The sequence below is a fragment of the Nyctibius grandis genome, chromosome 1 (genome assembly GCF_013368605.1).
Source record: "Nyctibius grandis isolate bNycGra1 chromosome 1, bNycGra1.pri, whole genome shotgun sequence".
In the NCBI taxonomy this organism is placed as follows: domain Eukaryota; kingdom Metazoa; phylum Chordata; class Aves; order Nyctibiiformes; family Nyctibiidae; genus Nyctibius; species Nyctibius grandis.
The window spans coordinates 1127269-1141226 of record NC_090658.1 but is presented as its reverse complement, the minus strand read 5'-3'; the positions used below and the strand labels follow the sequence as shown (position 1 = coordinate 1141226).

At 45.4% G+C, this 13958-nt stretch overlaps 1 protein-coding gene across 4 annotated transcripts in view; it reads right to left on the bottom strand.

Annotated features, from left to right (window-relative positions):
- Nucleotides 1–13698, bottom strand: part of ANAPC1 (anaphase promoting complex subunit 1) — a 32899-nt gene extending 19201 nt beyond the window's left edge. For 2 of the 4 annotated variants that reach the window (XM_068398635.1, XM_068398643.1), the window contains exons 1-20: nt 13336–13698; nt 12265–12426; nt 12062–12113; nt 11767–11876; nt 11322–11404; nt 10171–10244; nt 9772–9920; nt 9261–9481; nt 8433–8642; nt 7773–7868; nt 7236–7326; nt 7072–7137; nt 6045–6182; nt 5571–5711; nt 5111–5171; nt 4551–4738; nt 3679–3753; nt 2420–2685; nt 1771–1862; nt 701–849 (exon numbers count right to left, since the gene is read on the bottom strand). In XM_068398635.1, coding sequence (XP_068254736.1) covers nt 701–849; nt 1771–1862; nt 2420–2685; nt 3679–3753; nt 4551–4738; nt 5111–5171; nt 5571–5711; nt 6045–6182; nt 7072–7137; nt 7236–7326; nt 7773–7868; nt 8433–8642; nt 9261–9481; nt 9772–9920; nt 10171–10244; nt 11322–11404; nt 11767–11876; nt 12062–12113; nt 12265–12426; nt 13336–13548 — 2637 coding nt within the window. In that variant the 5' untranslated portion in view covers nt 13549–13698. The remainder of the gene's footprint in view (nt 1–700; nt 850–1770; nt 1863–2419; nt 2686–3678; nt 3754–4550; nt 4739–5110; nt 5172–5570; nt 5712–6044; nt 6183–7071; nt 7138–7235; nt 7327–7772; nt 7869–8432; nt 8643–9260; nt 9482–9771; nt 9921–10170; nt 10245–11321; nt 11405–11766; nt 11877–12061; nt 12114–12264; nt 12427–13335) is intronic. The other 2 variants (XM_068398652.1, XM_068398661.1) reach the window with 1 other exon arrangement.
- Between the last annotated feature and the right edge of the window lie 260 nt (nt 13699–13958).

Below are 13958 nucleotides of genomic sequence, written 5' to 3'. Positions count from 1 at the left end.
TCCTCTTCAGCCACCTCAGGCTCAACACCTCTGCTCTGAACCCTCTGTTGGCAGGTTTTCTCCATAAAGGCTTTGTGAATAAATGAGCAAGGCTGATCAGGAGATAACATCAGCACTTGTAACTACTCATGCGACTAAACATTCATGTTGATACATGCCCAGGCAGAAAGTCGGGAAATTCTCACTCACAGAATACAGTTAACTTTGAGTTACATTATTACTTTGCACTTGCCACTACTGCAAACCACAAAAAATAACATAAGCAGCGAAGCATAGGCTACTCACTCTGCACTCACGAGCTCTCCTTCCCCACCTCAAATACGTCCTCCCACCTGCTGAAACCCATCCACACCCTTCAGTAATATTAAAGTAACGAAAGAAGATGGGACTCACAGGGATTTCCCTCTGCTAAACACATATTATATCACATATTAACATTATCAAGAGAATTTCATGCAGAATGATGAGGTGTACTTAGTACACAGCAGCAACACTCAGAGATGCTTAAGTCTCCAAACAGTGCAGCTACAGCAGAGTTATGTACCACAGGCTCAACACCCCCGTTGCTCCACACAGTACAATTAAACCCTCTATTTGACTTCCCACTGGGGATGCTTCACTTGCAGGAATTAAGCAAACCCTGGCCACAGTGCTGCTGTGCTGACAGAATGAAACATACCCTGTTTAACGAAGTACGTACCAGTACTACCAGTTTGCTCCTTTCACAGATTCCTGGTAAGTAAGGGTAAGGCTGCACTCCTTCTCCCTTCAGACAGGAACTCAGCCACTGAAAGATACTTGGAGGCTCGGCAGAAAAAAATGAGGGATGGTGCATGAAACCTGTTTGGACTTAATCATACAAACAGCAATGACACTGAGTTCATGGCCAATGCACAATAATCCTCCCCCATTCCAAAGCAAGCCCTACAGTACTACTTTTAACAACAAAACCACAATATTTCCCCAAAAAGTTAACAGATCACATCTCCCTCCTTTCAGACAGAAGTTTATAGCTACACAGTAATGAAAACTTGAGACAACTACCCATCTTTCAGGAACAAAAATTACCCCAGGCAACGGTGAAAAGGAATAAGTATAACAATTAATTCTCAAAACCCCCACTGGAACAGTCTGGTAATTCAACAACATTAAATTGTGCATGTGAGAGGACAACCCCACTGTAACCTCTTTTCCCTGCCCACAAACACGAGTAGCAAAGCCTGAGCAATGCTGTGAGGTTGTTTTTAGTCAGGAGAAACAGGAGTTTATCTTACATGACCAGTAAATTTCAGCTGGTAGGGCACTAAACAGGTGCACAGACAATATATGACCTTATTTTACGTTTTGTGGTTTTAGCTCTGATTTATTTTATGAACTTTAAACTGAGAGCCTGCCTAGCAATATTTTCCACCAGAGAGGCACATCTTTCTACCAGGCTTTTCCACCACTGTCTGCTAACGCTTCTCAGCCAGCCTGAGCTGGGAGTTTGCCAAGATGAAACCATCATTCCCTCACAAGTGGAGTGCCCCACGAGGCACTGGACTGGAAGCACCAGCTCATGACTCTACCATGCTAATTTCACTCCAGTCTCCTTAAGAGGATATTAAAAACATAGGAACAAGGCAACCTCAGCACCATGAGCGCAGCATTGCACATTGGGATTAAGTCCAGACCAGCTTTAAAGGGAACAGTTATCAATCTGCTCAGTATTAGAAATAATTTGCACATCATTATCACTGAATATCCAGCTTCCCAAAGCCTTAAACTCACCTTGATCAATTATGCAAGTCTGTCTGGAGGTTTTTACAAGGGCTGGGTAGTCTCTGTAGTAATAATCTATATAAGCTTCAAGTTTTAAGTCCCTAGAATGAGAGAGAGGTGAATCACATCAGAGGGGGAAAAAAACCACACTCCACCTTCCTGCATTCCTGTGCCATTTTCTGTTGAGTTTTTTAAATGTTTGTGTACACACTAGATATAAGGAGGGAAGTTCTGACTTCAGACTTGCTTCTCACTGGCATGATAGAATAGAGGACAGGCCAACCTTCCCAGCACTAGGAACTGGATGCCACTTCTGGGAACCACTTAGCCAGCCATAGTAGGTACTACTGGGGAAGAATCTATAGCCATAGGAAAAAAATTGTTAGAAATAGCAAATACAGCAGAAAAAACCATGAGCTGCAGCATCTAAGATTTGTGAATCACACTGATGTTGGGAAGTGGCCAGAACCACTTAAGAGATGTGCCACATCAAATCTCTTTAAGCACAATAAGGTTTTAAACATTCATTCGTTTTCTTCAAATGCATGAAAAGTTTGCTCCCCTTTGGGCAATCCCCCAATTCCCCATAAAAATAACACACCCCCATCATTAGACACTGCACGATCTACAACATCTGCAATCTGTCAGTTGGGTGTACCTGGCCAGCTGAACCAGCAGAACGACAAGCGAACGAATCCCTTCTCCCATTAGACTATTCAGCTTGAGCTCCTCATAGATGAGATGAAGAACAAAGAAAACAGCAGGAATATGGGTGAAAAGCAGGGTTGAGGAATCCAAACTCAGGCTCTCTGAAAAGTCATCCTTCAGAGCTGAAGCTTCCAGAGGGTCCAGTCGCAAAGCTCTGGCAACAGGATGAGACTCAAAATTCCTATGGTAATCAGAGCTCAGAAGATATTCCCAGTCCTAGACCAAGCAAACAGGGAAGAGAGGTAGAGGGTCCACAGTGAGCACAACCTTGCAGCAAGACAACTCCAAAGCACTGTTATAGAAGAGGTTTTTCCCCCACAAACGCATACAAATGTGATTGTTGTGTGGTAAATGTGCTGCACAAACCCTGCAAGCCACAGAGCTTCAATTGTTAAGTTTCACCCTTTTTTTTCCCCCCCCCCTCCTGTTGTGCATAAAAGAATCAACGCCTTATATTTAAGAGAATAAGACAAAAGAGAGCCAAGACAGTCTTCTTTGCACCAATATTCTGTGCCTGAGGCCTCACTGAGTATTTATTCAATCCACCTAGTGCTCCCAGCCCTCTCTGTACCTCCCCTGCCCCAGCACAGCAGGCATTAGGTCCTGGCCTTTGTTCCATGCAGACTGTGGTCTGTAACCCCATGGGTTCACTGAGCTGTCAACCCACAAAGAGCTAACAGCACTACTGGACCACCACAGCTTGTAAGCCTCTCATGATGGGGTGACAGTAAGCCTCACCCAACTTCACTCTTCGACCATGTGAGAACTTCCTATTCCTGTCTAGGTAAAACCCAGTGAATCCATCTTAAACACTCCACTAAACTGGGTGAAAATCAGTGCATTCAGTGAAGTACATAATTTGATGCTCCTAACTTACTAAAGTAGTCATGGGAGTGAGACAACTTCATTTTAAAGGGAAGAAGCATCTAGGAGAGATCTGACATTGTCAGGAGACTATCTGGGATTGCTTTGTGATCCATATTAAATTCATTCCTGAGTCCAACCTGTTTCTCTGGAAGGAAGAACCCTGACAAGCAAGGTCACAAGATGCAGTCACTGCACAGGGCAAAATAACTTTTCTTCCCCCTGTAATCTCAGATGAAATGCAATACTCCGAGTGCTTCCTCTGGTTTCCCTTTTAAAAAAAAACCAAAACAACAAACCAACCACCCCCAAGGCCCTTATTTGTAAACCAGAACCATTTCTTACTTCATCTGACCCTGTTTCTGACGGTCTAGCCTTCTTTGGAGCAATAACTGGTGAAAGTGATCCTTCAAAATCAAGCTGCAAGAAATAAAAAGATCAAAAGTAGCTCAGCACTGAAATTCCCAAGGTTGCACAAGTGAACCACCTATCATAACACCTGAATTTAAACTAAGCATTACATGATGTTGCTTTAGGTACTTCTATATACTTTGCTTTTGCATAAAACATACACTGCAATTCGATTTTCTAGTTAATGTAGTGGATGGTGCATGAATTTCAGTTTGACTGACTAACATCTGGTATTTATTAGGACAGATGAAACACTGCTTAGTGTTTCTAGTAAAGTAGATATGCTGTGCTGGCTTTCACTTCAGTTGTGCACATGTCCTCGCTGTTTTGTTTTTTTCTTTCCCCTTGAGAGTGCTGCTAGCAGGAAACTCACAGAAAACTCCAAATATATCCAGGAATACAGTTGAAAAAATAGAACTTTAAACATTGTAATTAAAAAACTCCATGAAAAATCCTCTTTAGGAAGCAAGAATCTGAGTTGTGATTTGTGTTTCTAGAAAAAACAGGCTTAATATGGATTAGGTGAACCAAACTGCATCAGTCACAGAGTAAAATCTTCATAATTTATTTTTATTTGACCAAGACAGCTGGTGGCAAGTACCTCATAAATACATTTTATGATAAACACAGGCTAAAACATATACCTAAATTTTAGCAATATAGAACTGACTCAATGGCATTCTGTTATTTAAGACGAGCTACAATCTATTTCTGACACAACTCAGTGTCTCTAACCATTCTGAACCTTGAAGGATTATCAGTAGCATGAACATAAACTAGGACAACAAACACATGAGCTTGCTTACGTTACGTGTCCAGGACAGCCTCTCTGTGTTGTAACCCATCATATTCATGAGACATGTTACAAATAAATTCCATTCCGAGTGATAACTTGGTCCTCCTGGAGCATTATAAGCATTGTACCACTTGACAAGCATCTGTACTGCTACCTCCTTGGGCAAGATAGCTTTGACACCTTGCAGACATCTCTTCACTGTTGGAAAAGAGAAAAAAAAATAATTAGGTGTGTTTTCCATCTTACCTCCTGGTACTTCTTCCAATCAGTGCTGTAAGTCTCTACAGTTCTTGGACCTCCTTGGTCTTGGACCTCTCTCAAGCGAGAACATACACAACAGTAGAGAGCAAAGCAACCTCAAGAACAAAGGGAGTTCTAAGAGTGCAGTGGGTGAAGCATTAAAAGCAACAGAGCACAGCTAAATAAGTGGTAGCAGCTCTGGAAGGTGAGTTAATAGAGCTTGGAATCGTGGTGCTGAATCATTACAGTCTAAGCTGTGCATAAACTACTTAAAAAATGAACTCTCACAAATTATGGAACATATTTCATGTGATGGATTCTGACTCATACCCAGCTCTGAAGTGGCGATCTCAGGAATTGTAATCCGAACCATTGTATTATTGCTGAGTTCCTGAAGAAAATTTGAAAAGGCAAAGAGTCAAATTATGAAATGAAATTATGAAATGCATACAGTAAAGCCAGGGTCTTTTTCTATCAACTCAGAACTCATTTATGTATCAAGCATCTTCCTCATTCCTGGCTATTTGCCACACTAAAGACGTGCCACCTCAGATGCTAGCTCCATGAAACACTTGAAATAGATGTTGAGCTGAATCACTTGAGAGAAACAATTCAATTCTGTGACTTCTAGAGTATTCAGAGAGAAAAATGTGGAGCCACCACTGCAGGTGTGATATTTTGCTGTTGATCAGGAGCTGCTAGCAACGTCTCGCTACGCAGTGGAATTAAACTGGACCCTCGCTTTGTTTTGCTAACGAAAGGCTGACCCAAATTACAGGATAATACCTACTAAAGTTACTCTGTTGTGGACAGGATCTCTCAGAGCATGAATGAAAGTCCCAAGTTGCTGAAAAGTGCAGTCTTCAACGTACGTTGAGTCATGAAGTTTGGAAGAATCCCTTAGCTCTGGAACTGGTGACAAAAGCACACCCTGAAAAGTGGCAAAAATGATTGCTTAGAATTGTTGAAGTAAGAGGATCTGAGCAAAGGACAGCTAAAATTGCCATTCTTAATGTACTAGTAAGCATTTTGAAAACAACTATAAATATCATTCCAATCTCTGCCTCAGATGTTTTACAGAAATCATAAATAAATAAACAGGGCAGCACTAAATATATCTTATTTAAACACTTCATTCAGGGGCTTTACAGAATAAAAATAAAAGATTTAGCTCTAAAAGCTACCTAGAAAGTTAAAAATCAACTAATCATTTGGAGCTGTCACAACTAAACCCTTTCCAAGGCAGGACTCCCTTTCCTCTTACCTCTTCTAGGGGCCCCAGATGCTTATTCAAAGGCTTGGATGGAGTGCTGACACTATCCAAGGGAGTGCTTGGCCGAGGCATTTGGTTGGACATTGTCAAGGATGGAGCAGGCAGACCAGGAATAAAAACCTTCCCCACCTTTTTGTAAACAAAGAGGAAAACAAAGAGTTGGTTTTCATGCCTGTGCTTCCACGAGCTTGCTTACATATACAGACATCATCAGATTTTAAAATCTTCAAGGCAAAGTTTTAAGAAAAGAGGGTATGTACTTAAACTAAAGTCTTGGAAGAGAAGATTAAAGATTACTTCACATAATTACTTTCTTCAGATGATGACACGCTGAAAAAACTACCATATATGGTCAGTATTGTGCATTATTACTACAGGTCTACTCCCACTAGAAGTTCTAGCAGGGCTTCACTGAGAAAGCTCTACTTTCAGGAAGTATTTTTTTTAAATACATACATGTATATATATGCACATGCATAGACACACACACGTACAAACTGCAGCATCCAAGGTTTCTGCATACACAGAGAGAACATAGTGCATCTCTACAGAATTTAAGAAAAAGTTTTAATTATTTTGGACCAATCATGTCCATCCTAATAACAGCCCTTTGTAAAGCAAAATAACTTGACATCTAAAACTATCTGGCATGCTACAGAGAAGCCTGAAAGTTTTTTTCTTCAGGAACAATTCTTATTTTCCATATTCTCAAAGTTTGCTTTCTTTGAAAGCGTTTTATTACTTTAGTGTTTTACTATCACTGAAAATAAGCTCAAGAGATTATTTAATTGTACCCCAAGGTGCCACTGATTCTTCAGAACTACCTTTCCAGCACTGCACATGAACTACACTGGGTACATGAGCACAGCCACCTTCCCAAGTCAGTCCCAAGCAAGCAGCAGTCTATAGTTTAAAATGATACCTCATAGGGTACAGTGCACACAGGATCCCTCTGTACAGCCCAGCTTGTAATCAAAGATTCAAACCTTTATTTTGGGAGAGAAAAACTGTTACTTACCCGAACCACTCCAGAATAAAGCACTAGATTTCCACTGCCTTCCAGGACCAGCAGCGTATCAATGCCCTGTAAGAATCAAGCAGCATGTTCAGCTTCTTATATGTAAGTAAGAAGACAACAGCTCAGGATACTCCACAGTTAACAGTCCACACAGAGGTACGTACCTGCACTGGAGCTGCATCCTTTGCTTGAATATTGGTAACAGAACCAAAGATCAGCTGGGACTTATCGTTGCTCTCTTGAAATTTCACACACCTAGAGATTTGAGAGAACAACAGGAAACATGAAAGGACTGTCCTATCTGTTGTTACAGAAAGAAGACAGAAAATTAAAAGTGTTGCATGGTGCAGCTACTTTTATTGTGGTATATCTAGTTCCTTCCTCCTTCCTTTGCTTGTTTTTTTTTTACTTATTTTTACTCTGCTAGTCCAATTAAAACCCCCAGTGTACTTCTAAAGGGTGAAGATGATGATAAATAAGAACACCATTCAAACTACAGTGAATGTTCCCTCATAACTTCAGTTTTATTTAAATAGCTCAAATCCACAGCTGAAAACACGCCGTGTGAGAGGCAGTGACGTACCACACGCTGTCACAACAGATTCCACTGGCTGGAGGAGTAAGTATGTCAAAACCCACACCTAGCTGGTAATTTCTAGAGTGCCTCTCTGTTCACCTGGCCCCAAGACAGGGATGCTCACCGCAGCTGGAGCTGGGATTCCACTAAAAAGCACAAGAACTTCTGCCCACAAAGGTCAGTGGTAATAAACACTTTTGACGCCTGGGAATTCTTCTCTCTGTAAGAGACACGATGATCAGCACACTGTTTGCTCTACTATAACTATTTTAATGAAGGAAAAAACAGTGTAGGGTCACACTAGACTTCAATTAGCAGTGCATCAAGTTGCCAGAATGCACCAGTCTCAGTTACAGTCACTACTCTTGAATTCCAGCACTCCCATCTTCACATTCCCCACTTTTTGGCACGCAGAGCACGTGCTATTTGGCTTTCTTCTCCTGTTCAGTCTTAGGGTTTATGCAGAGAAAGAGATACTCCCCCTAGAAGATCAGAAAACCCCCAACCTGCTTTAGAGATCTCATGAAACCATTCCCACCACTCAGATAACACAGCAGGTAAAAACTGTTCCAAGTGCCCAGTTCTCTTTTGAAGGGAGCTAGAGACACTTAGTGAGCATCATTTAAAAATAAAAACAAACCAGGAATTACAAGTCCATGCATCTACTTTAAGGTGGCACCATTTGCAGAAAACACACACTAAAATAAGCTGACATTTTACTTTATTCCCCCCCTCCCAGCAATGGAAATCCAGAACTTCTCCCATCCCACCACAAGCCCCTAACCTCATGTTTGTGACGGTCTCTGTCCACAGGTGATCTATACACAGCTCAGGAACGATTGGTTCGGTTTCTGGTACAAGGAAGGAATCACTGCAGGTGCTGCTTGGCGAATGGGTCATATTGTACCTCTTTGGTGACTGAGCATTACTGGAAAAGTTGAACCTCTGAGCTCCTGAGAAAGAATGCACTCCCAGGGCAGGGGAATGAGAGCGGCTGCAAGCAAAGACATGAGACACTACTGAAAAGGGGATTTTCAAAATCAGGTGCAGAATTCCAGCGAGCTCATACGCTGGTGGAGACTCTCAGAACAACCCAAAACCACCCTAATCCAGTAGCTAGTTCAGTATTAGTTTACTTTAGCAACACACCCCAGCAGAGGAAAGCAATTCTCTAATTTCCAAGCATCTGTCAGAATCCAATAGATGACATTTCAAAAGTAAGAAAACCAACATTTTAAGTCGTGTGGTCCTTCCCATCAATATCTTTCACCACCTTTTCTCTCTAAATATGCCTTTCTTTAGAAAAGCTAACTGAAAACCCTCCTGGGACTCAAAAGACCTGCAGACAGTTCCTGACTCCACTACAGACTGGCGGTGTAATGGCAGAACAGCCTCTTTGGCTCTTGCACACCCATTATCCTCTTGTGCTACAGGGATAACAGCACACCAAACGTTACAAGAGCATTCCAAGATGCTGTAACAGAGGAGGCAGCTGCACCTTAGATGGACTTGTAATGGGAGAGAAAGACAGACAGCAATTCCAGATGTGCATCCTATTCTATAGCTCACACTCTTTGGTATCATCTCTCTACACGCTGTGTTCAGCACCCACCTCAAAGCAGCCATGTTGGAGATGGACGGCGAGCGGGACTGCATGCTGGGCGACGAGACTGATCTGCTCTGGCTGTGGATGGACGAGTAGTTCTGGAACGGGGAGCCCACAGGCGAGTCTCCTTTCGAGAGGCTTCTGAGGTGAGCCGTCAAAGAGCTGCTAGTGGCCACGTGCTGCGGTGTGCCCGCCTGCTCCGAGAACTTCAGCACCGTGTTCTGCTCCTGGGAGAGAAAAGAGAGCTGTCTGTGCACAAACAGCACGTGGGCAACAACAGCCAGGAAGATGCTCAAATAGCTTGTTTCATCAGTTAGGTGTTAAAAACTTATGCCCAGGGAGGTGCTCAGCCTCAGAAGTTGTTCTTACAAAAAATAAACCTACACCAACAAACACCTTACTCTCTTATAAATAAATCACGAACACCAGGCATTTCTAACACACACAAAGCCATAAGGGCATGGAAACACACAAAAAAGTTTTTTATAATGATATTTAGTTGACAATGAATTTGTACCTCTGGCTTCACCCTCCGCAGAACCCAAACAGTGTGTAAACTCTGCACAGTATCGTAGGTCATCACGATGGAAGGTTCAGCGTGGACAAACACGATCCTCAGGGTGTAATCAGCAACGTACTGCACTCTAGCAGAGCCAAACACGCCTGCTGAAGAAGCAGTTAATGTCAGTTAAGGCGAAAGGATCATTTCTACAGCAGTGTTATCAGTTACAGGGTTAGCATTTTTCATACCCTCTGTCTTCTGCAATCTGGGTTTCTGTCCTGAACGGTTTCCCTGTTCACGAAGCAGCTAAAACCACCCACTTTTGAATTCTTGAAACAGTGATTATTTGCAAATTTTGTGATACAGAAAACGCTCAAGTGACACATTATTTGAGTGATAAAGATGTAAACCTACCTCCAGACTTACAGACAAGAGGTGTTATCTCATCTAAGGGGTGCAGCATGCTGAACATAGTAGGCAAAGGTTCTCTAGAAAGAAACCAAAGCATGTTCAAAACCCAAATGCTAACAAGCATAACTGTTCTCTCTTGTAGCTGGTACATGTGCTGTGATCCCAAAACAGCTCCTCAGACCTTAACAAATCAGAGCCTGAAATCTAGCAGTAGAGACATATATTCCATTCACAGAAGCTTCTTGGATTAACTGAGTCAAAGGCTGGTGTATCAAACAGGATGATCAGGTCTTGTTTTACAGCCCAGAGCACTTAAGGATGACCCCACCTGGTGGCCACAAGACAGTCTTGGGCTGGCCCGAGCGAACAGAGCTGGCAGCAGCTGAGTTGGGAGGAGGAGTAGGAAGAGGAGAAAGCCCTTAACCCAGACTCAGCTTAAGAGTTTAGGTTCCACTGCTCCCAGAGAAGCAGACAGCCATCACCTCATTTGTATCAGAGCACTAACCAAGCCACCTGTCTGTGGTGGCAGTAGCAAAAGGAAGAATTTTGATGGAAGGCCAGCTTGAGCAGGGTCAATCATGATTTTTGCAATGTACCCTCCTGAACATTTCTAATCCCAGCTCTCCTGAGGACTAGAGAATCACAAGTGCCCAGAATGGACACACAGAGCCCAAGAGAGAGTGCAAGTGGCTGTATTAAAGCTTCTCATCAACATCCAAACTCCTTACTCTGCTTCCCAGCTGCATGCCCAGCCACAGAGCACAGGTCTATTATCCTCAGCAAACAGGTAACAGGATGCTCCCTACATTTAAAGCATTCTGCAGCTGAGAGAAAATGGCTCAATGACAATCCCTCAGTTGTCCATCACAGCCTGGAACCAACTCCTCGGACACAGCCTAGTGAAATCAGGCTAGTAATACCCATATCATGCCTCCCATACCCTCCTCACTCCCAGGATCACCACTCCCAACTAGTTCTTAACACAGTATCAGAGGAATATCATGGATTGTCAGTGTTCAGCCCCCTCCTGCTATTTCCTGATGTTTCACCTGTCCCTGTCATGAACACACAGCTCCTTTCATTATTGCTCTTCAACTCTGTATCAGATTAGCCAACAGCCTCCAAAGAAACAATCAAAGCCACTCATTACATACCTGGGTGGACTTGGAGGTACTTCATGGGAAGAACTGCTGCGCTCAAATAACAAACCATATTTTGTTGGCCAGACGTTTGCAACCTATAAAGAATTACAAATAGATTTATGACCAAAAAAAAAAAATCAAGTACTCACTATATTGATTATGTTTTGAGTACCTTGTTATAGCAAAATAAGATGTTTAGGCCTCTTCCTGAGGGAAGTGTAATATAAATCAGACCAGGTGCTCAGACTACAAAGCAGTCATTCCCTTTCCCACATCATACAACTGGCTGACACTACTTCCAGAAGAATTCAATGCCCTAACCACAGAGCTGCCCTTCCATCAGCTCTGTTCCTTTTACCCACACCACCAGCAGTGCCTTATGCACACCTCCCCACCCCAACACAGCGTGCAACCAGACAACAAGCCCATTTGTGGACAAAAATAGGAGAGCACTCACCTGAAAAGGTAAAGCAGCAATGTAATCCTTCCCCTCTATGCTATGCACATTTATACAGGAATTCTGCAATATGCAGATACATTTCTCTACTATCTCATCACTGCCTGAAACTGGGAGGAAAAAAAAGAAAAATACATGGTAAAGTTTCTCTCTTTCCTTAGACATCCTCTATACACAAAATGCAAACTTAAGGGGGGGTGGCTGTTTTAACACAGCAAGTCTTGATGACTCAACTCATGCCAAGAGAGCTGAACTCAAAGCATTTGTTTGGCATTATGGTAAGCAGGAAACTTACCATCAGCTTTTTCAGATTTCTCCTGGGGTATAGTGAAGTCGCACCATAAGGCCTAAAACCAAACACAGCATCATTATTTCTGAAGAACGAGCTGATGCTACTACACAATCTCATCTTTCCTGAAATAGCCCCACCTCAGAACACGGTTTGAAAACAGTATTTCTGAGCTAACATGCATTCACCCAGCCGCCACCTTTCCATACCTGCAGAACAGGGCTGTCGACAGTGAAAGCCTTATAAACGGTAGACGCTTGGTTCTTACTTCCTTTGCTCCAGATGACCATATTGCTGGCCACGTACAGCTCTTCGTCGTAGTCCACCTCTTCCCCGACATCACTGACGCCTTTCCTCAACTGCCAGCTTTCCTGAAAGCCAAGGGTTGTTAAAGGAAAATTGACAAGACCTGCTGGGGCGATCACAATAGCCAGTCATGGCTCAGCTTTCATGGTTTCATAGAACGGTTTGGGTGGGAAGGGACCTTAAAGCCCATCCAGTCCCAACCCCCTGCCACGGGCAGGGACACCTTCCACCAGACCAGGGTGCTCCCAGCCCCATCCAACCTGGCCTTGAACACTGCCAGGGAGGGGGCAGCCACAGCTGCTCTGGGCAACCTGGGCCAGGCTCTCACCACCCTCACAGCAAAGAATTTCTTCCTTATATGTCATCTCAATCTCCCCTCTTTCAGTTTAAAACCGTTCCCCCTCGTCCTGTCACTCCATGCCCTTGTAAAAAGCCCCTCTCCCGCTTTCCTGTAGCCCCTTCAGGTACTGGAAGGTGCTAGAAGGTCTCCCCGGAGCCTTCTCTTCTCCAGGCAGAACAGCCCCAGCTCTCTCAGCCTGTCTCCAGAGCAGAGGGGCTCCAGCCCTCTGAGCATCTCTGTGGCCTCCTCTGGACTCGCTCCAACAGCTCCGTGTCCTTCTGTTGGTGCCCCCAGAGCTGGACGCAGCACTGCAGGGGGGTCTCACGAGAGCGGAGCAGAGGGGCAGAATCCCCTCCCTCGCCCTGCTGGCCACGCTGCTGGGGATGCAGCCCAGGACACGGTTGGCTTTCTGGGCTGCCAGCGCACGTTGCCGGCTCACGGTGAGCTTCTCGTCAACCATCACCCCAAGCCCTTCTCCTCAGGGCTGCTCTCATCCATTCTCCACTTGGGATGGCCCCAACCTACATGCAGGACCTTGCCCTTGCTGAGGGTGCCCCAGCACCGACCCCCGAGGAAGGCCAGGGCCTCGGCCGACCCACCCGGGACGGCAGCAGGCCCCGCCGCGCCCCCTTACCCGCTGCCGCTCGTGGATGGTGACCTCGCGGAGGGAGCCCACGAGCCCGGCCGCCCCGTCGGAGGAGCAGAGCTCGGAGGCGGGCTGCAGCCGCCGCAGCTGGAGGCTGAGGGCGCTGGGGTGCCGCCGGCAGTGCTCGCGGCCCCGGGGGGCGAACTCCTGCAGGTCGCCGGCCGCAATCATCGTCGCCCTCTCGTCACACGGGTCCGACATGGGGGCCCGATATCCTCATTATTTCTGGGACGGACGGACGCGCGCGAGCACACACCCGCCGCGACCGGGCTCCGGCTGCCGCGTCGCCCCGGGGCTGAGGGGGGGACAACGCGGGCAGCGGCGGCGGCGGCTGCTCATATGGGCGCGGCCATCTTGTCGCTCCCGCCCTGCCCCGCGGCGCCGCGCGGGGGGCGCCGGGAGGGAAATGGCGCCGGCGGGGCCTGGGCCGTCCCCGCTGGGCCCTAGCGCCGGGCCCGGGGTGTGTGGCGGTGTCTGCTGAGGGGAACCGTGCTCAAAACGCCGGTTTGCGGCGGTGCGGTTGATGTTTAGAGCCGAATCGCTGGTGTGCGGTGCGGCCCGGGCGCTGGGCAGGCCGGGGTCCCCCGGGGCAGCAGGGTGCTTTGGGTGCC